Raw genomic sequence first — 24,187 nt, forward strand, 5'->3', positions numbered from 1 at the left:
AAGTATTCAATGTAATCTATGTGTGTGGAGCTGTGAGAAGTGACAGCTCTCTCATTATGAATGGGATCCAACTTATGTTGTTTTCTGAAAATGGCAAAACCCTGGAGATGTTAGTTTTGTCTTAGTCTAAATCCAGAACACTGAACAAATAACATTTGTTGAAGCCATTTGTTAACAAAAACCACAAGAGCATTTAGTCTAGCTTTAGTCAAGACCCAAGAATGAGCAATTTACTCAAACTTCTGCAGATTGCTTCGGGTTTAGAATTCATCCAAATGATTTATATATATACCCTTAGAATGGTGTAGTATTACTGTATATCTGCTGCTGAAGTAAATCAAATATTTTTGCTTTTTACATGTAAGCGCAATGGTTCAATAAACCCACTAAAATAGAGCTGCTAATGATCCACATGGAATTACCTTTTTAGTTAAATGTTATTAAGCATTAATCTTGACAAGATAAATAAAGCAAACATAAATTACCACGGGAAAATAAAAGGCTCTAAGATGGTTTGTGTTGCCACTAAAGGGATTAGACCATGACATGGTTCCCTTTTGCTGCATTAAAAGCTTCATCTTTCTTCTTTCAGCTCTTCAGAGAGCTGAAAATGTTCAATTTCCTGTATTATCAAAGTATCATTTTGTAACTGTTTACGAACACCTGTTTATTCTTTGCCACAGAGACCTTTCTCCCCGTCATATATTGATCCACCGTGGGTGCAGTTTGTTATAGTCCACATTTGGTGTTCAGATAACACTGTTTTGCTATTCACAGGTGGCAGGAGGCTCTGACTGTGTACCCCAGGACCAACAAACAGAACCAGAAGAAAAAGCGCAAGGTTGATCCACCCACTCACCAGGTAACACACTCATTCACACTTTCCATGGTAAAGGGCTTCTATCCTCTCACACTGAACAAGGTAAAAATAGTAAGTGGACAAATTTAGATGAAGGTAAATGTTTGTTTTAAGTATGATGTTTTTTCTACGATTTGTTTTTTCTGTTGTTGTGCATGGATTGGCTCTTAAATGCAACATCACCCATGAGAACTAAAAAAAAAAATCCGGAAACACATGAGCAATGATGATATACATCAGTACAGTCCTGCAGCATCAACTCTGAATATCATTCTTAATGTCTGTGCTTGTTTGACATTATTTGTATTATAGCTGAAGTATTTCCAAAGGAAAGATTCTGAACCATTTTGGGATTCTAGTTTAAAACTAACTGTGATTTCAGATCAGCACTGTTTCAGATATGGTGAACATTATAAATTATCCACATGTGCCAACTGCACTCCTCAAAAACAAAGAAAGGATATATTTAAGAATGACCTCTACCATTAAAATATGCAGTATGGAGGCTTCTCATTCCTTTCAAACTACAGCAGTTTTTTTCCCCCCCTCAGAGAGAGACAGATGTGTTGTTTTTTCTGCCAGCAACAAGCTCAACAGTTCATACGGTCTAGTTTTGTATTTTTGACTCTCGTGATGTGCCAGTCCTGATAGACTGCATGCCTCAAAGTTGTCCAACATAATTGCAGTGGTCTTTGTTAGTGTCATGGGTGTTTTGAAGGAACTACTACAAGTTACTAATGTTTGAATTACGCTTCCAAAGATGTCCATCTGGTTTTGTAGATACAAAAACAGTATCACGTGGTTAATCGGCAGCAAACATTACTGAGCTGTCAAAATATTCCTGAGCAAACAATCAAGGGAGATGATAGCAGCTGCCTACTATGACAACATTCATCAGCAGCTCTCAGCAATGTGGCCGTGATCCTCTGACATACATTTCCTGGTGCACTCTGGTGTTTCATTATCATGTACAGCAGCTGCTGTCTCACCCGCCAGGTTTCTCCTGCCTGTTCCGTTATTAACCTTGTAAGCCTGATCAAAGCAGGGAAGTCTTTTTTTTTTTTTTTTTTCCTGGGACACTCTCAGTCAGACCGGTCACATTCAGGAATTCGGGATGAGGACTCAGAACCTCCAAATGTCCAGGAGGGATCCCATAAACATTGACTGATTTCACGCCTATTAGCGACCTCACAGTCTTAAAAAGACTCACATTTAGGTCTGTGAGCCCGTAAGGGAAAATTTGGGACTTGGCTGCTGTATCTTGGTCGTACTGCTTATTAGCTGACATTGCACATTTACTGCTTTGTTGAGGCAACCAGGAAGAGAATTTCCCTTTAGAGAGAAATAACGTGTCTAGAATAAATATAGAAACATAAGGGCAGTGGATCAGATGGTCTTATGGATATCTACTCAAAGTTGAGCAAGTAGAAAGCAAGACAAAGTTGCTTTCAGCAGTCCGAGAGCAAAGTGAGCCTTTTAAGTCATTCATGTAACATCCTTCAGACACGCAACGCCCATAGCGAATAAAATGCAGTATTCATGCCAGAGCAAGCTTACAACTGCAGCAGTAAGATTTCTCCTTGGTAGGTAGACATAAAACAACAGGACTGTATAGGACTATTATCATAATAACGGTTTCAATGGCAAGATGAAATATAGGCATATCATATAATCATAATATTGTGCAGACCACACACCATGGGATACAGTTTTTCCCCTTCACTACCTCCTTTTTGAGGCCAGGCCACATTTGTGGTAAGTACACTCAAAATTCTGTCTGTAGTTCATTGTCTGGTTCCTTTAATAACGGCACCCTGAATTAGACTGACCTTGCTGGGCTTACACAAACAGGCTCATTTACAGAGCAGCAGCGGTGACACAGTGATGACCTTGACTGTGTCTCATGTGACCCCCGTCATTTATGTCTGTGTTCTTTTTTTTTTTACCGTTTCACTTTATTGGCATTTGATTTATCTCTATTAAGGTTATTGTTGGATTGTTTCTGTGTCCAGTTTCCTCTCATTGACAAAGTCCCCATGTAATTACAGTAATTTAGTGGTGAGCTACTTCCCATAAATTTAAGACAGTATAGGGAGCCATAGTGGGCGAGCTCAACCACAGCTCTTTAAATGTGCTGGTCTTAATGTCTAACCGGGGCTCTACAGTGTGAATATTTTGCTTGCATACGCGAGTGAAATTTATATAGTGCAAATGTGACACATTTTTGGGCGCACGAGTGCAACTGAGTCTAGTTAGCAGAGCTCGGTCTCCAAAACATTCAGTTTGCAGCTAACCACCTTTAGCTGGTGCTGATGATCGTTTTTGCCACTTATAATGACAAACAGCAGGTCAGTCCATGTTTTTTGAAAGAGCCTGCATTAATCAAGCTCAATGCTTTGCTCTCTTTCTTTATGTTCCAAGGCCATCTCTCTGTTTCAAAATGTCTTGTAATCCTCCAGTTAAGTCTGTTTCCCATGTGTCTAATACATACTTTACTGTAGGTTTAATGGTTGATGTTTAAAAATGCGTTAATGTTATTACTGTTTGGCCCTTCATTGTGCCCCTAATTTGTTCCCATTCAAAATGAATGTAAGCGTAAAGCCCTGCTAACACTTTTAGAAGGCATAAAACTATGATTGTATTTTGTCTCTGTAGGTCAGTGATATCTGCTACTTCACAGTACGTGACTGAAGCTGTAGAACAGGAATTGTGCATGTGTAAGAGAGAGAGAGAGAAAGAGATAGAGAGAAAGAGATAGAGAGAGTGATTTTGATTGTCAATGTTTAATATCCACCTTTGTGTTGATGCTTACATTTTCCACACCTCACTGTGTCAGCGCCACATTTCCACATGAAAGCCTCGCCTCCCACTTTTACATACTTTACTGGAGACGTGTATTGTAAACGGTTGTAAATACCTGGTCTTAGTGTTTGCCTTGTAGGTAGTGCCCTTTAATCTAAGCACATGACCTTGAATGCAAAATTTTTTTACATAAGGGGAAATGGTGACATCTATGTGTCTCATATTATAAATGGAAGTAGTCTGGATATTTTTAAATTCTTGTTTTAGCACTTTAGCAATAAAACATTTAACATCTTGAAATTGTGCTTTGTTTTTTAGGTCTTCATAAATTTTTGGCTACATAAGACAGAAACAAAAATTTAAGTAAAACAGAGATGTCTCTTATAATTATTACGAGACACATTTTCTTTTTCTGTATTGATTATAATCAGCAGTTCATGACAGGCATTAACATCAAAGGCTTTTTGTGATTGCCAGGGTGGAGTAACTCCCAGCGAGTGTTTTTCCACTGAAGACATGAATGGACACCCAGTGAGTTCAGCTCGGGAGACCTTTCCTTCCTGCTTCACCTTTAAAAAATCCCTGACTTTGAAATTCCATCCTTTCTAAATTGTGTTTATTATAATCCTAATCAGTCCGGGTGAAGGGTGAATAAAAGGGCATGCTTTTCGCTTCCCTCTCCGATACTGAAAGTGATTCTTAGCAGACAGCATGTTTGTGGTGATTGGAGGAGGCTGGATAAAAAGCCGTTGTTTGAGTGTTCCTTTGCTTTGGAAATCTTGCTCTCTCCTGTTATCTCAATGATTTGTGTAGCTACTGATCACTGAAGGGATTTCTGATTTGCACTGGTGACATCACAACGTTGAACAACTTTAATTTTGTTTGTACTTTGCAATCATTAATCAGATGAAGATGATCTATAGGATTTTTAACCTGGAATATTCTAATATATTTCACCTGCACAATGTCCTTGTGTTTTTTTTTCTTCTCTGTATTCCCTAAATTTTCACAGGTGTGTTTGCCATGAATGAACTCTTTGTTCTTTGAGAACCTGTCGGTCTCATGCTCCTTTCCACACTTCCCTTTTCTCTTTTCCCATATTTTCTGCCGATAATTTGTCATTTTTACCAACGATAAAAGCAATTTTATTTTGTTTTGTCACATAAGCATAAATAGCACAAACAAAATATACAAACCAATGATGTGAAATCATGTACCACTGAAAAACAAGAATCTCATCTTTATGAATGGTGATTGGCCCCATAATTTGATGCCACAGCTGAGAGTAGGCATACAATGGAGCAGATGTATATCCAATATTTGAGTTCTCACGTTTACATTGTAGTATTTAATTGTTCTTTAATCTCTTTCCTTTTGACTTTCCTTTTTGTAGTCTCTCTGTGACCTTACCTCCCATTATGTCCTTTCTTCTTCCCATCCACCCCTCTCTACCCGAACCATCACCCAGGAGCCTGGCCCTGCTAAGGTAACAGTGACCAGCAGCTGCAGTGGAGGCAGCATCCCATGCCTGCCCAGCAGTATTGCCAGTGCTGAGCGCGTCCCGATGAGCCGCGCCACTCTGTGGCAGGAGGAGGGCCGCTGGAGCAGGGCCACCATCCCCTGCAGCCGCAGTGCCTCCTGTCTCAGCCAGCTGAGCCAGAGCCAACCAGACTCCAGTATCACTACTCAAGACGGTGAGGACTTTACTGTTGGATAAGGAAATCTAAGAAACTTGAGGCACCATTTGAGCTTGTTAAAGCTAATGTAGAGGATATATTCACGTGACATGCCTCACTTTTAGTGAACATTGTCATCCTGAAATAAAATCTGGAATCACCTCAGACACTTTACCATTATTATTAACTGTCTGGAGAAGTGGTGACGTTTCGAACTAATTTGACAAGTAGTAGTCGTCTATTACAGATATGTAATGTATGTTAACATGTATGTCAACATTATTTCTGTCTTCAGACAGGATGTTTTACAACAGTAGTGCTGTGTCTTTATTTCAGATGGCGGCACTATGAGCGCTGGACGAAAGGTACGAGTGGAAAGTGGTTACTTTTCCCTGGAGAAGACCAAGTCGGACCCTTCTCCTCAATCTGCGCATCATTCCCAGCCACCCCAGCATCTGCCCCTATCCTCTTCAGCATCATCCTCCTCTTTAGGAGCTCCCAGTTCCAGGTACAACTCTGAATCCGAACCCCTAACTTCCCCTCACCAACCCTCCCAAGACACTCTCCCCTCTCCAGGTTCACTTGTTTCCCCAAGCTACTCCACCATCAGCTCCTCCCAGAGCTCGCTGGACTCTGAACCCAGTGGGGCGACACCCACCTGGGAGGGGCGCAGTCGAGATGGTGGAGGGGGCACTAGTTGTGTCAGTGGTGGAGGAGGCAGAGTTGGCCGGTCTGGCAGGGAGTACACAGCACTGTCAGACGTGCCACGGGCTCGCAGGCTGAGCTACCGAGAAGCCTTCCGCTCAGAGAAAAAGCGCCAAGAGCTGAGGGCACGGACTCGGAGTCCTGGGAGAGAGGAGGTGGCTCGGCTGTTTGGGGAGGAGCGCAGGTGAGCAGACGTGTCATGCTCAGCACACTGCAAAAAAGACTGAACAGTGATATTTTAAGTTTCCTGCTCCTGTTTTCTGATATATGCAGATTTACTTTTGATAATGATGGCAACGTGATCAATGATCATTAATGATCCACTGGTTGTTAGCCCTTGGCATTAAAACCTATAGATAGCATGCATAGTGAATATGTGAAGCTCATGCATTGCTTGAAACATTCAGCATTTGTAGCACCACCTTGTGGCTGCTGTCTTTGAGGCACTTCTACCTCTTGAGCATCTTTTTTGCTACAGCTGCCTAATTCTAGCTTACCAGTGGTTTCCCATTAATGATTCTGGCGATTTAAATGCATGTGTTACTTTATTTTCTACTGGACTCTACCTTTTGCTCTTGCTACCTTGCTAGTTTCTTGTTTCAATCTTTTCCAGGGGCTTCTGAACAGAGCTTCTCAGAGCTAATGCTCAACCAACCCTTCCACCCCTGTCCCAATGCTGTTCCCTGCTGGTCACCGCTGATTCCCGCTTTCTATCATTTTCATCTCTGCACTGCCTGGGAGCACACACATGCACTGTTTAATACAAAATACTATGCATACTCGGACGAACTGATGGTTGGTCATCGATGCAGTTGATTCACTCCTCATGTTTCAAACACATACACATTAACAAGCACAGTGCCGTAAGGTAAACGCCGAGTGTGTTGCCATTGCTGCTACTTCTGCAATGTGTTTAATCTACCATCCTAGTCATTTTCCTTTTCCTCTGAAGTTTATCTCATCAAATAACACTACTCTTTATCCTTTGGTGTATCTTTGGGGATATTACTTTGTGACTTTATTGTATGTTGCATATTGTTCTCTATGAAAAGGACTTTGAGTCTAGAATGATGTCCAAACTTTCATTCTGCACCCTGAAACTTCTTATGTTGATTTGGACTCAAATATGCTTTCATATCATGCTTTGGTCTTGTTTTTATGCTCTCAGATTCTGCCACCATCTGAGGATGATGTGCTGCATTATAATGTTGTTTTTTTAAGAATAGCCAATTTCATTTACTATGTTTTTGTTTGTTGTTGTTTTGTCTTTTTCTAAAAAAAAAAAAGATCAAGATATTATGCTCCTTGTCAGGCAAGACTTGTGTATATTGAGAAGAATGCTCTTTTTGTGTCTCTCAGGCGATCTCAAATTATTGGCCGGTTCGAGGATGGCCAGCATGTAGAGCGTATGGACACCAGCAGCTCCAATGAGCCCTCCGCTAACACCGTGCAAATCCAGAGACAAGGCCGCAGCGAGAGACGCTATCTGACTAACAAACATGTACGCCGTTCTCTTTATTAATCATAAAACAAATTAAACCATATAAAGCATTGTATACTCCATCTAAGAATTTACTGAACTGATTTCAAATGAATTTACTTCTGATTTCTAATATTGGGTTCATATTTATAGGAGATGTCGCTGGATGCAGGAAAGGACCGTTCAGTCCCGGATGTGTCCAGCTCCAGTTTTTCCAATTTAAGAAGAGCCAAGTCGTTGGACCGCAGAGTCACAGAGTCCTCAATGACGGTGAGTGCTGATAGTACTTCTGAAGTGTAACGGGACCGTCACCCGTGGATTACAAAATCATTTAGTGGTTCCATAAAGATAGTGCAGAGGAAATAATATGCCTTCCCACCTGAGAAAAGTGACACTTGTATTCACTAGAGCATCAGGCTAAACCAGAAGCTCTGCCGGGGAGATTAAACTCATTTTTCTGCACTGGAGAGGTTTTGTTTGTTTGTTGTTGTGGTTTTTTTTCTCTCTCTCTCGCTCTCTCTCTTTTTGTATACAACCTAAAAAATACAAAGTTTTTTTGTGTGTCTTTTTCTTTAAATGGACAATTTAAAAATGCATTTTTGGCAGAGAACAAAAGATAAGTTGAATGAGTAGTAACTGCTTTTTACTATACAAGATAATGTTAATGTTATTTACAATTTAAAAAAAGCATGTTTATGGAAACAAATAACTGAAACAATAACAAGTATAAGAATGAATATGAACTATATACAACGTAAAAGACTAGTTAAACATAATTATGTACTCTAATTTTAAGGGACATTTACACTTCTAAATGAGAACGTAATGATCAGCCCGGTTATTTGTATGGGCATTGATGTAATGTTTTTATAGTGTGCCGTGCTCAGGAGATTGACAGTATGCAGTGGTCTTGCACACATAATTCACCTCAGTTGCACACATGACCACATATACAGTTGTTACAGTTGAAAACAAGTCATATTTGTTTGCTGGAGTTTATTTTAATAAGAAGAATGCAGCCTTTAAGTTACTAAATGTTGCGCTGGTGTCTCCCTGACGTCTGACTCCTACCAGTCTGATCTGTGGTCTGTTCGGGGAGTGCTGCAGGGGCGATCAAGTCAGCGTGCGGCTGGTCTCTCTGGCCGAGCTGCAGCTGCCAAAACCCCCACCCACTCAAACAAACACATACACATGTACACACCACTGCCGCCACCGCTACTGGCGATTATAAATAGCCAGCACAGAAGCACCCGCAGTCGGCGTGTGTCCGAGGGACAGAAGGAAAGAAACAGATTGCCAACATATGAAGTGAAGGCAGTTAGCCATCAGAATGACACTCTGCCAGACGGTGACACCACACCTGATGAAGCTCAACAAAAACAAGGTATTGTTAAGTGAGCAGAAGCCAGGTTTTGGGGCGAATAGTTTACTTTAGAGTCTATAAACAGACTGGAGCTTGGTTTCGATGTGCAGCAGTTTGTGTTTCACAGGGAAAGTCCGGCTCCCGCCAGCCAGTCTCTGTAGCTGGAGCCGCAGATTGGTGCTTATACTGTTGTTGGCCTGAGGTGGTGACCTAAATGTAAACAAATGCACGTAAATGCAATATTGTTCAGTGAGATGTCAGTTATAGTCTGATTACATCAGTGATAAATGCTCACTTAATGATGACTTTCTAATTCAGCATTTGGTCAATTGGTACAAAATATTTCCACAAAATATGATTTATTTTTTGCCTTTTTTTCTATGAATATGCCTAACGGGTTTTTTTTTTTTAATGTATGAGTTATACGAGTTACATTACATAATATTACATCACTCTGATCTCTCTTAATTACAGCCAGATCTGCTGAACTTCAAAAAAGGATGGATGACAAAGCTATATGACGATGGAATGGTAATTTGTTTTGAATAGCAGAAAATCAGTCAATCAATCTGCTTCTCTCTCCAATTCAATAAAAAAGTTTTATAGACAACTGCTGAAATCCAATTACTGATGTTTTTCTTTTTATTTAGTGGAAGAAACACTGGTTTGTTCTGACAGACCAGACTTTGAGGTACTATAAGGACTCGATAGCAGAGGAGGTAAGACTTGTTATGCAGAGTGGATCTTTTGGAATGAAAAGGCAATTAAGAAGCAAGTATCACTAATTATTTTTATTTTTTTTAAACTTGTCTTTTTCTTAGGCTTCAGAGCTGGATGGTGAGATTGACCTCTCCACATGTTATGACGTTAAAGAGTTCGCAGTCCAGAGGAATTACGGCTTCCAAATCCTCGTGAGTGTTGATTCTTCATGTCATCGATCGTCCTGCATCGTTCATCTCCACTAAAGATAAAACTCATTGTTTCCATCGTTTAGCTCTGGTGTCTCCTGCCAGTCTATAAACAGCCAACAGACACCATGTGGTTCAAGTTTAGGTATCAGGTTTTGCCATTTCTCACTGAAACAATTCTTTGTTTGTCATGAAGGATGTCACCTGATTTGTCATCTCTCCGTCAAAGGCTGACATCATAGTGGTCTAAATCTGCAGCAGCCGTCACCAGCCTGCTCGTCTCTCTGACCTCGTGTGGCCTTCATCCTGAACAATATGTTACATTCAAAAGTCATGTCCTTGTCCACAATTTCTAAATAACACATAAAAAAAACCACATGTTTACTAAAGTATACATAGAAATCCGTGACCTTATTTATCTCAAGTGCTGCTGTGAACGAACACCGCTTTATTTGAATAATCCTTTGACCATTAAACATTTTTAGCGCTTGTTGTTGGCAAAATACTTACTAGACATATATAGTTTCTTGCATTGCAACCATTATTTATTCTACGTCAGAGGGAATTTGTTCCAGCTACATATAGATTTAACCTTACTATGCTAATCCTAGATCCTGAGGAGAATGGTAGCTACAAGGTCATTTCTTTTGTTTACATTTGCTTGAAGCAGCTTCCACAGCTATTTTCTGGAGGAAGTCAGAAATAGAGTAGTCAAGAGGATCGTTGTCTCTTTGGCTGAGAACAACATGGGTTTGGTGTCGAGAAATTAATAACTCCAGTATTTATATCTACTCTGTGCATCATGGTCGACTGGAAGAGGCTTTGGTCATTAACTTTGCTCAGTTTTAAATCCTGATGCCCAACATGAAGCACCTGGTTTCTTAAACTCTAATAGTATGTCATCAGAGACTTTAAAGCAAAACGGTGGTCTTGTAGAGGTCACTTAACTGCCACTAAACGTCCCTGGATATGAAGTTTATGTAAAAACTTTTGCTCACATTGTAAAAATGAGTTATAGGGCCATTGTGTTGAATACAGCTGTTTATAAGATTTCTATAGCTCAGTGGGAACTAAGAAGGCAGGTCTCATAGAAATGTAATATTTGGGTATTATCTTCAGTGAAGTGTTACATCTGCCGCCCCACAAGTTTAAAACCAAAGTCTTTAACCATTACATGATATTTATAAAAATCTAAATTGAAAGTTGCACGTTGGTTATTAAAAAATCTTGCTAGGTGTAATACATCAATAATAACAGCTAAATAGTTAAACTAAGAATATTTTAGTTTTAGGTTGATTAAAATGAATAATGTTAACTCGGTGTGTGGCAGTCTGAATGTCCACTGGCAGATATTAATATTAGTCTGTATATTCAAGTTAACCTGCAGTTTAACCGAACTTCGGCGTTCATCAGTGTGTGATAGACATGCACACTGAATTTAAAGTAGCTGTTTGTTTAAGCCCTGAAAGCACCACTTTCACACCTTTTTTTATAAACTACAGTCAAGCTGGTCACATTTGTAACACAACAGCATCCCTGAAGGGCTCTGGGTGTGTCGAACCTCAACAACATACATCAAACAAATAGTTTAGCATAAACATTGATGGGATATTGAACATTCTTACCTCTGTTGGACTTGTTTTCCCTGTTACTTTGTGGTAAAGGGTGCTGCATAGAGGAACAAATTGAGAGTCAGTGGTGTACAGATTTGAGTGTACTGTAATTTGAATGTGTTGCACATAAAACAGAAACCTCCCACGTCACATGTTTTATTAGTCTAGATGGTGTTAAAATTGTGGGTGGAATGACAACAAAAAATGTCACTTTTCCTCAGCAATGTGTCATTGTGATGCTGCAACCATTCGAACTCTGCTCCATGTTTTGTTTTAAGTGCTTTTACAGTAGAGAAAGAGGCTGAGAGTGTTTTTCTGTAAAGAAAGACAAGCTCTTTGCACTTTTTGAACTAGAAATGAAGGGAACATGCAATGAATACATAAAATGTGAAGGTCAGAAAGTGGTAACAACAGTGTGGCCCAGAGAAACAAGTATTCTTTATCAATGTTAATTTTTGAATAGATGTCATCTCTAATAGTAACAACAATAAGCAACAAATTACTTTCTCCACTGAAACATTTCTAGTAGTTCAACTGCTATATATGTCAACTTCCTTCCTTGGGTTGTGTAGAAAAAACAGGCAAATTGTTTTTACATTGTCAAAAAGTTATTTACATCGACATGTTGTCTCCCCCTAAATGAAATGCCTGTCTGTTTTCAGTGTAAAGAGGGAGCATGCACCCTGTCAGCCATGACATCTGGAATCCGTCGCAATTGGATTCAAGCCATTATGAAGAATGTGCGACCCACTATTGCCCCCGACGTCACCCGGTAATCCCCAACGAGGATTAACACTTACAACAACTGCTTTTCTCGCTTTATTTATAATTCCTGTCTTCTCCTCACCCTTTCTTTCCTTCCCTCTCTTCCCCTTCAACTGGTATTTTCAACCTGCTTCCAGGAAAAACATCTCTCTGAAACTATCCGTTCTGAAGCCCAGGTTGGACTGCTTGTGTGTTAAATATCTCTCCCCCTTCCTCCTCTAACAGTGATGTAATTGCTCAGCAATGTCAGCCCCAATGTGTTTGTCGTCCTACCACGTCATGTGATTACTGAGTAATGTCTCCCTGTCGGTTGTGCCACTGTAGAGACGCGCACTGCAACCACATCAGCATACTAGAATAATCTGCCCAACACCACAGACTGATGATAAACATGATTGTAATGTGACTTTCCACTTGGTAACTATTGGAAATGGTCACAGATCATCAACAAGATTATAACTGAGGCACAAAGGGAGAATTCATTATGGAGCATTGCGTGAATAGATTGAAGAACTGGGTTATAAATGTGCCTCCAAACAACCGTTCACCTGAGGATAGTTTAAATTTGCATTGCGAAGCAGCTGGATTTGCGAGATCACACAATACTCCATTTCATCAGGCTTCATGTTTTGCGTCTGTTGCTGAAGCCCAGTGATTCGGACTAATCGGCGTCGGATTGGAAACAGCTAACAGCTACAGTTGTGGTTCAGGTGTAACAACAGGCACAAGTGACTGTTTGCTCCATTTTTTAATCAAATATCAGGGGGATTTATTCGTAAGAGTGTCTCTTATGCGCAGAGACGGCAAGAATCATCTACCACCATGCTAACGAACTATCTTCAGACTGTGGCTTGTTGTTGTGTTTCCCTCTTCAGTGCTTTTCTGCTACGTTATAGATCTTTTTCACAGCAGACGTTTTGACTTGTCACTGTAGGGAAAGCACGAGTGCATTAATGACGGCTGCATGCTGTTTAGGTGATGTCCTGCTTTAGTGCGTGCTGGTTTCCTGTCGTGGCTTACTGGGACACTTAATGGAACTGTGCCACCAATAACACACATGTGCTGTCCCTACTGTGAATGTGCCGTGGAAAAGGTTTATATGGCTTCTGATTGGTTGAAGTTTGCCCATGGGAGATGGTGATCCACAGGTGGTTCATCCAATCACCTGCCATGTATTTACTTGAAGTGCCTGCCCTTTTCCAAACAGAGTCCAAGGATGATGCCTCAGATGGTTCTGTGTAACAAACTGGTGCGGCAGGTTTAACTGCCTAAACATTTATTTTTGTGTTTTTAAAAGCAAAGCCGAGTACTACCATTCAGACAGCTCATCATATTTGATACTGTATGCACACTCTGAGTCGCACACTTTACGCTTCCTGTTTGTCTCTTAGGTAGCTCTCTGTAAGGGGAGAATATGTGGTATTTTTGGTATTTCTGACATCTCACAGACACCTCTCTCTCTCTCTCTTTCAGTCTTGAGCTCTGTCCCTTCTCATTTTCCTGTTTCTTTTTTCCTCACACATCCTGACACCTCCACACAACATGGTGAAAATAGGTTATTCCGTCAGGTCACTGTGCCCATTAACATTACGAGTGCCGGTGCACATCAGCGAGCAGTTTACTGCAAACACATTCTCCACGTTAAGCTACTACATAAAATGCATTAACATAGCTGCTTAAAGGCCAGCATCTTAGTACCTAAGATCATGAATGTGAACACCATAGCTGCTTTCTGTCACAGTGTGCCTTATAAATGTGTTCATGTTAATGCTTTGACTTGGATCCATTCCATTCATGTTTATGATGTCTTTAAATCAGGGTATCTGCTGGTGTTGAAAAGTAAATGTGAAGTTTTCTCAAAAAGATAGGGTTTTTTTAAGTCTTAATTTTAACTTGGAAAAACCTTTTAACTTTTTTCTTGCCTGCCGTAGTATTAAAAATGAATTGTTTCCGTACCTTATCATGGGCTCTTGGGAGATGTTGCACTCTAATAAACTGAATGCATCAATAGGATTCCTCCTCTGTTGCTCCTCCTGAGGATTTGTCCCCATGTTTTCCCCCTGTTAAAAGAGATGTTATAATAATGGGCTATAAAAATTCAACTGCCTTGACTTCAAAGTGAGATAGATGCAACAGAAGATAACACTGTCACTCCTGGACAATACTGACAGTTGTAGCAAGGATTTAAATGAACTGAGCATTTTCCATTTGTTAATCCATCCAGGATTTGTATGCCGCTTATCCAAGTCTAGGTCATTCCTAATGAATTCATTCTATCAATCCAGATTATTTTAGTATACCGCTGGGGAGTACTGAAAATATTTCAAATAATAATAAATAATTCTAGGCCATACTGTTTCGTCTAATTTTACGTCATACTTTTCAAACTTTTGCCGGTATGAATGTAAATCAGATGCTTGAATTGCGTCTACGTCGTGTATTATACAGGTCTTAAAAAGTCTTTGATTCAACTTGGTGGACCCTGCAGAAACCCTGTAAATGCACAGTTGATTGAAGCTGCACTGCCAGAGATGTTGTTGTGTCGTTGTTTTGTCCAGCAGAGCTTTATGTAAAATAATTATAGCTTGAGCTGATGTAAATATAAAAGTTCTTCATCAGGTTTTGTTTCAGTCGCCCTGGATACCTTCTTTTTATTTATTGTGTTTTGGTTTATTCAGGTCTCTCCCTGATGAGAAGATCAAAGGCCATGTGATGTTGGAGCCATGTCCACAGGTCACCCCTGAGCCAGGCCTCAGTCCTGATGTCCCCAAGTCTGATGTCCACAGACAGCCAGCTGGCCACAATGCCTCTGCCCCTCCCTCCGAGCCACGCAAAAGCAGAGTTCGTGAGCGCAGACGAGAGGGCCGCTCAAAGACTTATGACTGGTCGGAGTTCAAAATGGAACAGACGGAAAAGCCTGTAAACGAACGAGCAGACACAGTCGACTTCAGCTCCTCTTTCTCTACCACCTCCTCCTACTGCTCTCCCTCCTCTTCCCCCTCCTCCTTAGCGTCCTCTCCCGTCTCCAGCTCCTCCCTCCAGACTTCATCTGCATCAGCTGCTCACCCAAGTTCTACAACAGAAGAAGCAGAAAAGGAGAATGTTAGGGGGGGTATCCCTCCTCACAGCGCAACCAGTGCAACTCACATGCCAAATACTGTTACTGTTAGTATTATTTCTACGCTAAACACTACCCCACCGGTACAGCCATCATCACTTGAGAGCCAAGAGCAGGGAAAGATGGAGGTAGACCACCCTATTGCCATCTGTCCAGCAAATGAAGATAAGAAGGACAACAGGCCCCCAGAGGTCCAAGAAGAGATTGAACAGCGATGGCATCAGGTGGAGACAATACCTTTAAGGGAAGAGAAGCAAGTGCCCATCGCCACGACTTTAGGAAACTCTAGTAACTCCGACAGGTTGCCTCCACATGAACTTGCTGCGCTGCTGGACAAAGAGGTGCGTTATCTCAGTGTGGTCTTATGCTGTTCGGTCTGGAATTATTTAAACGGTTACAGATTTTCTTTTTGTTTCTCAGGTTCAGCAGAGTCCGTTTGAAATTACTCAACGGAGGTTTACATCAGTATAAAAATAACTTTGTTGGAGCAATATCTTTTAACACATTGTGCCCAAAGTTGAGGGGTTCAAAGGTTATTAAACAGATCCACATGAAGTCAGAAATTTTTTTCATATTTAACATTTTGCGTATTTAACATTTTTGGAATCCTTTTACAGTCAAGGATTCGCCTGAAGTCTTTGGCCATTTGACATCAGATAATAATTAGTATTTTCCCTGGTGATCTGCCAGTAATGACTTCAGAGACTGAACAGGGTTTCTTAGCGGGTCTTACAGTGAATACTTACTCGTACTTCTTCTCTCAATCAGTGACATAGAAACATCCAGGAGAACATTCTGGCCGTGCAATTGTAGAAGGGAAGTCTTTATAATACAAAGGTATTTCTGCTCATGCTGAAGACTTCTCCTCCTCAGTCGCCCAGGTTATTTTAGCATTTTTATGCCTCGTTACTATTTTTTTCACTTGCAGTATACTCCTCGTATTCACAGATGACTCCACCTCAATCTATAGGGCAACTTTCAACTCTTGATTTTGAGCCATATGAGATATTTTGTTGACAAACTCATTTTAAATCAAGTCAGTTATATTGATGTTGTCCAATATCACAAATCGTAAATTTGCATCAAAGGACTCCTGTACAGAATACAACAACCTGTGTCCTTAGACCCTCTATTTGGATAAGGAAAAATTTCAAATTTCCTTTTAGTAAAAGCTGAACTTTATGCTTTATTCCTGAAATGCATTATGGTGGAGATGCGGTTGTCACATTTCATGGCATACAATAGAAATAAAATGGAAATGGCTCAATTTTGTGGTATCAGAACATCTTGTGCCATTCATTTATTATTTCTTCTCTTCCCGTCTTCGTTCAGTTGGGACAGAAGCAGAAGGAGCTGGACCGACTGCAGAAGCAGAACAACCTTTTAAAAGAGAAACTGGAAGATGCGCTTGGGAGAGAACAAAATGCCAGAGAGGGCTACGTACTGCAGGTACCACACTCACCGTCTATCATGCAGCTTCAGTATCTGTTTTTAAATAGGCACCATGTACAAATAGCTTTACAACATGAATTTTTGACAAATAAATTTGAGCAAGAATGATATTAAGCATTGCAAGATATTATAGATGTACTGGAGAAACGTGGTGTATCTAAACAGTACTGTGTTTTTGGTATTCAGTCTTTTGGTACACGATAGATCAACTTAATGTGTGGCTACTGTAACTTTAAAAAACATTCTACTAACAGGTGTGGGTGCTTATTCTCTGAAGCTGATACGCATGGTTGTGGTGTTCTTAGCATGAGTTTTCACTAACTTGTTTTGACGGAGTTTCACATCTCCTGGGAAAATAACTGATTTGATCTGATATACTGAAGGTAAGAAACTTGATCATCTTGCGCTGTGCTTTTTCCTTCCTCTTCGTGTGTGTGTGTGTGTGTGCGTGTCCTTTCCCCAGCTTGATTTCTGCATGCACATTATGCATTGTGTTTCAGAATAGCATGCTTTAACTCGTGCTTTTATTTAATTTTTACGGTTTACTTTTGCGTCATACATTTAGGTTCGTTTTGTTTTTATTTCAAAATCACCGTATTAGGAACCCATTTCAGGTTTTTTGTTTGTTTGTTTTTTTGTTTTTTTTGGGGGGGGGGGGCTCATCTAATCCTTTGAGTTTCCAAGTGACCTCTGAAAAAGCACAGTGGAAGTTTGGGGAAAAAAGCTTATCTAAAGAAAGATTGATAACAAGAAAAGACAAAAACTTATTGTCCTGGTAACCCCCGAGATGTGGTTCTCCGTATATGGTAGGGAAATTAAGTCATGTCATTAATGAAACTGTCTCACCAATCTTTTTCAAGAGTGCAACACCCCCTCCCTCCTCGCCGCAAAGAGTGCCCTTGCAGCGCTTGCACAAGCTTAATCAAGATTTACAGGGTGAACTGGAGTCCCAAAAGCGGAAGCAGGACATTGCCCAGCAGCAGATCCGGACATTAAAAAGAAGTTACACTGAAGCTCAGGACTCTGTAGACCGCCATGAGACTGATATTCAGGCCCTGCAGACTAAACTTGCATCTGCAATGGCTGAAATCTTAGCGAGTGAACAGGCTGTGGCCCGAATGCGGAATGAGCTCAAGCTCGAGCAGGAGCGTTCAAAAGATCAAGAAGTGGAACATGGCCGCAGCGAGGCCACCCTACGAGTCCAGCTGAAGGACAGTGAAGATAGACTACGTAACGTCGAAGCCAACCTCTTGGAGAGAAATCAAGCCCTGAGGCACTTGGAGCGCCAGCAAGCCCTGCAGCGAGACCACCTGAGAGAGATACAGAGGTTGCAGGACAGGCTGCAAGAGGTGTCCGCTCGACTAAACGCTACCGAAGAGGGTCAGGCGCTGAAGGAGGAGCGCCTGAGGAACGAGCAGCACAGCATGCAAGAGAGTCATGAGAGGGAAAGGCAGAATCTGTGCAGGAGATTAGCTGAGGCTGAAACTGCTCAAAAAGAAATAGAAGACAGACTGTTGGAGGCTATGCAGCAGGTGGAGGCCTTGTTAAGAGGGCGGCGGTCCTCGGGAGGTAAAGAAAGCAAGGAGGAAATGCTGAAGTTACAAGAGCAGCTGGGCCAAAAGACTGACATGGTGGAGTCCCTGAGGGAAAGTGTGCGAAGGCTAGAGGAAGAGAAAGGCCATCTCACTTGCCGCTGTCAGGAACTTCTCAACCAGATTGCAGAAGCAGACCGTGAGGTCAACAAGCTCCGCGATCGTCTGGAGACGGAAGAAGCTGATTACTACACCCTGGAGCACTCGTATGAGAGGGCTACTCAAGAGTTTCAGAAAATGAGCCAGTTCCTCAGAGAAAAAGAAGAAGAGATCCGGCAGACTAAGGAGATGTATGAGAGGCTGATGGAACGCAAGGAAGAGGACCTAAAAGAGGCCCTTGTTAAAATGACTGCACTTGGCAACAGCTTGGAGGAAACTGAGCAGAAGTTGCAAGCTAAGGAGGAGCTTCTTTGTCAAATGAATCAAAGCCTCATGGATAAGGTTGAGCCCTGTAGCGCTGAAATGGATCTGCAAGCCAAGCTTGTGGTGGCGGAGGATCGCATTGCAGAGTTAGAGCAGCACCTCAACGCCCTGCAGCTGGGCTACGCTGATCTACGCATGGAGAGGCAGCAACTCCCAGAACACGGCAAGAAGACAAGGGTTAAAACGTCCTCCTCCTTGTCATCAAACTCACAGCTTTCTTTTGACAATACGTCCAAGACAAAGAACTACCCAGATGATAAGGAGTCTCAAGCTAAGAGACCAAGGATACGTTTTTCCAGCATTCAGTGCCAAAAATACATGAGCTTCGAGGGCCTGGACACCAGGCATGTGAGCAGTGCCTTTGTAGACACAGGACAAAAAGTTAAACGGGATGTAAATGAAGAAAGCCAACTAACTGAAGGAAATGTCACGTCTGATGTTGCATTCACACATACTAGTGACCCAGAGAAGTTTATTTCCATCATACATGTCTTAGAAACTAAACTGCTAGCCACTGAAGATAAGCTAAGAAACCTCACACAGAATCTAGAAGTGCAACAATCTACACAACCAGAAGAAATGTCCAAGATTGACCTGAAGATGTCAGAAATGAAGCCAGAGAAAGAGATTAGCGGTGGAAGCGGGAGTAGTGCTGCCATGAAGCATTACACCAAGGCCTTAGTGTATGTGGAGAATAGTCAAGAGAAAGTGAGGGCTATTCTCAGCGGCTCTCATGATACCACTGATTCACAGCTGCACTCATTGTCTGAGATAGATAATGATTTGTTCAATGCATCCCTGTACATCCAACAAGGGCAAAAGACGTTGGAAGAGCAATCACCAGTTATCCATCAAAATCAACCCCCCGAGACTACAGATAAAGAAGCAATGCACCTCTTTGCTAAGACCTTGTCCTTTGAGGCCGTAGTTTTGAACAAGATGGCTTTGTTAATACAAACTTCAAAGTCTGGCTTCCTACAAGCTCTTGCCGAGATCTGGGACGACATAGAGCACATTAAAAGGAGTGACAAAGATTGTTTGGCTGTAGTTTACGCTGACGTCTTAACCAGGAAGCTGATGTTAGAGAGTGCATTCTGGAAAGAGCTGGAGAAAGCCGAGACAGATGTGGCTAAATCCAAAGAGAGCAGTGCGGGAGCTGATGTAGATGTAGATGCCACAGTTGTCTTCAACACTTTCATTAAAGCAGAACTGGCTTATTCTATTCAAAACCTTAAGCTTTGCTATGAGGAGAAATTCAACATACTGAAAAGGGAGTTGACTGAAGCCCATAAAAACCTACATCAAAGGGAAATGGCTCTAAAAGCAATTATTGAAGCTTCCAAAAGACCTGATTTGAAAAGTGTAATAAAAGAAGTCAAAAATAACTTTGGGTTTAGCAAACAAAGGTTGGCGGACATCCACCCTCCTGAACTTGCTCCCTACATGGAGCAGATCGAAGTAGAAGAAGCTCGAGACTTGGCTGAGGAAATCGTAGACAGACACTTGGCTGGTGAGATGCCCTCTTGTGGTGTTGAATCGCTGCAAAATGCACACGAGAACCTGGCTAATGAGCTGCAAAGACAAGCAGCAACCCTCCGCAAGTACGCTCAAGAGATAGAAAGTGGCGAGAACCATCCGGCACTCTCAAAAATGATCCACACCGTTTTAGGGCACCAAACTTCACATAGTTTCACAAGTACCTCTCTTTGTATGCGCGAGGCCCTCATCCAGGCTCAAGTGGCGTACGTTGCATGCAGGTTACGGGCGACGCATGAACAAGACCTGGGCTGGTGTCAACAGACCGGTCAGACCATGGGCGCTCTTGTGCAGCAGCACGCCCGCAGCGTCACGGCGATCCAAGAGAAATACGAAGCGTCGTTACAGGAGGAGCGCCTGAGCTTCACACAAACGGTGGCGAACCTGCGGCAGGAGAATCAAACGCTGAAGAGTGAGATCAGCAAGCGGGTGAACCAGCTCTCCCAGCAGCAGGAGCAGGTGGCCCTCCTGGAGAAACATTACCAGAAGGAGACCAACGAGCTGAAGCAGAGGCATAAGAAAGAGCTAAGCCAAACGGAGCTGGGCCGCGACTCAACAGAGCTGGTCCTCATGGAGACCGCAGCCGACAGTCAACAGAAGCTGGAGGTCCTCCTGGTGGACATGGACACCATGGAGGAGCGGCACGAGAGTCACGTGAGGAAACTGGAGGAGCAGTTTGAGCAGCGGATCTGCGAGCTCGAGCACATCCACAAAGAGGAGATTGAAAAGTTACAGGCTCAGTATGTGGAAAACATTAAGCGTGTCAAAGGTTACCAACCGGACAAAAGAAGCCCAGAGGTTTCACACTCGCCGCCCTGCGATGAGGCTGCGACACCGATGGAAGAAGAGGAGCAGGGGAAGGGGGAGGATGCACAAAACATGTCCGAGGTGGACTCCATGGTGGTTCTGAAGGACCGAATCCAGGAGCTGGAGACTCGGATGACTAGCATGAGGGACGAACTGGAGAACAAGCACCTTGAAGGAGATGTGGCCAGCCTGAGAGAGAAATACCAGAGAGACTTTGAAAGTCTTAAGGTTTCTTACTCTTTCATTTTACCTTAGTGAATTACACTTTTCTTAAAAGGAGAGAGCAATGATGAATAGTGACATAGTTAAATAACTTTTTCACTGTGGTTCTTCATTCTACTAATATTCACTGATGATTTGGATTTGGGAAATGGTGTGATTTGACATAACTTTTCAAACTAAAGGAAAGAGATCAGTCTCCATGCAAACTGCAGCATGATTGTAACTGTCCCAAGTCCTTTTTAATATTTTGATGTGCTAATACACAGTCTGACATTTATTTTTAGTCACACTAGTTGTGTCGGTGTAGGGCTGCTATTGCTGCTATTGTCAGCCAGGCCAAACTTAAGTCCAGTCTGAAAGATGGTTCTAGATATTTGATGCCACAGATGATCAGAAATTCCTCACTTCCAGGATTAATTCTAATAATTGTGGTCACCTCCTCCCTGACTTTCTCCATCCCAGCACCACATGAGGCTTTGTGGTTTTCATTGAAATGTCTTAACAACTATCGGAGAATTTAAAGCCAATGATGTTCAACACAAAGTGCACCGTAATGCATTCGGTGACTTATAATCTGCTGCCACTGCAGTCAAAATATCAATTTAATGTATTGTTATCAGCCTCCACTGCTGAAAATGTGTTGAGTATGTCATGGTGCTAAATAGCAAATGTTAGTACACTAAGATGGTTTTCATAGTAAATGTTATACCTGCCGAACACCTGCAGGTTAGCAATGTCAGTCTGAGCGTGAAGGTATGCTTACGTCATGTTTGTACGCACGAACAAAAGACTGTGAAAATGCATTTTTCAACGAACAGCAGCATGCAAGAGGCACAAAGCAACTGGGAAATGTTCTAAAACTGATGGTTTTTTTTCTATTAAATTCTGCTCTTATTGCATTACTCTGCTGATACTCACTGATAATCATTCATTGAAACTGCGGGCTGGTGTTCATTTGGTTCCCTCACAACACTAAAGACGTTTCAGTGGATAAAAATACCTTGTTGGGATTTCTAGCTACTAATTCCTGGAAAGACTCTGACCTTGTGCATCAGTCTGGGACATCCTCTGCAGTTTTACACAGTGAATTAATCTGTCGCAGGGCGTCACCGCTTAAGTAATGCCTTCGATAAGTCCTGACATATGTCAGTTCGTCTGTAACGTTGCCTCTTAGTTGGGCATGAATCAACACACCATTTCCCACATTGAGTTACAGAATGAGAAGTCTTATCAGAATAAAAGTCTATCAGTAAAAAAAATGCAACTTTGCTGCACTAGAATTTCACTGCTTTAACTTGCTCTTTTACTAACATAGCTGGGCTTTAGATCTTAAAAAACTTGCATGTCTTCTGTCAGTTATTTTGCTTGTAGCCTTGTGAACTATTAATAGAAATTGCACTGAATTTATAGTCCCGAATTAGAATATAGGTGGTAAATATTGAAGTATTTTCACGACCCTTTCTTCCCTCTAGGCCACATGTGAACGTGGCTTTGCCGCCATGGAGGAAACACACCAGAAGTTGATAGAGGACCTCCAGAGGCAGCACCAGAGGGAGATTTCCAAACTTATGGAAGAGCGTGAGAGACTATTGGCTGAGGAGACTGCCGCCACAATTGCTGGTAAAAGAAATGTCTTACCACCCATAATTGATATATTTTTTTTAAAGAAGACCAACATGCAGTAACTCAATGTGTGATCTATCTTTATTATAGCTATCGAAGCTATGAAAAATGCACACAAGGAGGAACTGGAGAAGACCCAGCGCTCCCAGCTGAGCGGACTCAACTCTGACATCGATGAACTTCGCTTACAATACGAGTACGCTCTATGACAAGAACACAAAAGCTTTTCCTTTTGATTTACAAACAGCCTCCGTAAAAATCAATGATGATCACAAGATCTGAGCAGATCTTGTGATCATCATTGATTTGATGCTGAGAAAAACGCATGGAAATGCATGTTAAAACTATCCAATGAGATTTCAAGCTGATATTGTGATGATGTGACTGTCCAGGGAGGAGCTGCAGTCCATCCACAGAGAACTGGAGGTCTTGTCCGAGCAGTACTCCCAGAAATGTCTGGAGAATGCTCACCTGGCTCAGGCGCTGGAGGCCGAGAGGCAGGCCCTCCGGCAGTGTCAGAGAGAGAACCAGGAGCTAAACGCTCACAACCAGGTCAGAGCCCACATACCAGCACATGTGGCGTACATACGAAAGCATTTCCGTCCGCACTTTTTAAATACTTCTTCGTCTTTTTTAACAGGAGTTAAATAACCGATTGACTGCAGAGATCACTCGGATGCGCTCCTGTTTCAGCGGGGAAACTGCTCTGTCACCGCTTACACAGGGGAAAGATGTTTATGAACTGGAGGTATGTTTGAGCGCGCGCACACACACACACACACACACACACACAAAATGTCTCCTCAATCTAAGTGTTTCTCTCTTATGTTTTTTTAGGTGTTGCTCCGAATAAAGGAGTCAGAGATCCAGTATCTTAAACAGGAAATCCACTCTTTGAAAGATGAACTGCAGTCAGCTCTAAGGGTAAGCAGAGTCAGCCTTTAGGAATTTAGTTTAATAAAGGTATGTTCCTGCACTGTGTATCTTTCCTTCGTGTGTTTTAATGACGTTTGAAAAAGCTCAGCTGCTTCACATTCCTCACCAATCATTTTACTAGGACAAGAAATATGCCACAGACAAATATAAGGACATCTATACTGAACTCAGCATTGTGAAAGCCAAGACTGACTGCGACATCAGCAAACTGAAGGAGAAGCTGCTCATTGCCACTGAAGCTTTAGGAGAGAGGACAGTCGATGGAACAGTTACTTCTGGATATGGTGAGTAGAAAATGCTGAATTTC

General features: G+C 41.9%; 1 protein-coding gene across 7 annotated transcripts in view; it reads left to right on the forward strand.

Annotated features, from left to right (window-relative positions):
• LOC138202067 (protein outspread) overlaps nt 1–24,187 on the forward strand; it is a 50,019-nt gene that overhangs the window by 22,923 nt on the left and 2,909 nt on the right. For 4 of the 7 annotated variants that reach the window (XR_011178623.1, XM_069155766.1, XM_069155772.1 and 1 more), the window contains exons 5-23: nt 778–862; nt 5,130–5,355; nt 5,674–6,226; nt 7,402–7,543; nt 7,676–7,792; nt 9,360–9,416; nt 9,536–9,604; nt 9,707–9,796; nt 12,069–12,178; nt 12,309–12,359; nt 14,850–15,630; nt 16,622–16,738; nt 17,602–21,327; nt 22,794–22,941; nt 23,035–23,140; nt 23,337–23,496; nt 23,585–23,692; nt 23,782–23,868; nt 24,002–24,164. Coding sequence is in view for 6 of the 7 variants with exons in the window: in XM_069155766.1 (XP_069011867.1) it covers nt 778–862; nt 5,130–5,355; nt 5,674–6,226; nt 7,402–7,543; nt 7,676–7,792; nt 9,360–9,416; nt 9,536–9,604; nt 9,707–9,796; nt 12,069–12,178; nt 12,309–12,359; nt 14,850–15,630; nt 16,622–16,738; nt 17,602–21,327; nt 22,794–22,941; nt 23,035–23,140; nt 23,337–23,496; nt 23,585–23,692; nt 23,782–23,868; nt 24,002–24,164 (6,896 nt within the window). In the remaining variant the exon portion in view is untranslated. The remainder of the gene's footprint in view (nt 1–777; nt 863–5,129; nt 5,356–5,673; nt 6,227–7,401; nt 7,544–7,675; nt 7,793–9,359; nt 9,417–9,535; nt 9,605–9,706; nt 9,797–12,068; nt 12,179–12,308; nt 12,360–14,849; nt 15,631–16,621; nt 16,739–17,601; nt 21,328–22,793; nt 22,942–23,034; nt 23,141–23,336; nt 23,497–23,584; nt 23,693–23,781; nt 23,869–24,001; nt 24,165–24,187) is intronic. The other 3 variants (XM_069155767.1, XM_069155773.1, XM_069155771.1) reach the window with 3 other exon arrangements.

Source organism: Embiotoca jacksoni, unplaced genomic scaffold (genome assembly GCF_022577435.1).
Source record: "Embiotoca jacksoni isolate LCO1_2020_lvr unplaced genomic scaffold, fEmbJac1.0.p SCAF_20, whole genome shotgun sequence".
NCBI classification, from domain to species: Eukaryota; Metazoa; Chordata; class Actinopteri; family Embiotocidae; genus Embiotoca; species Embiotoca jacksoni.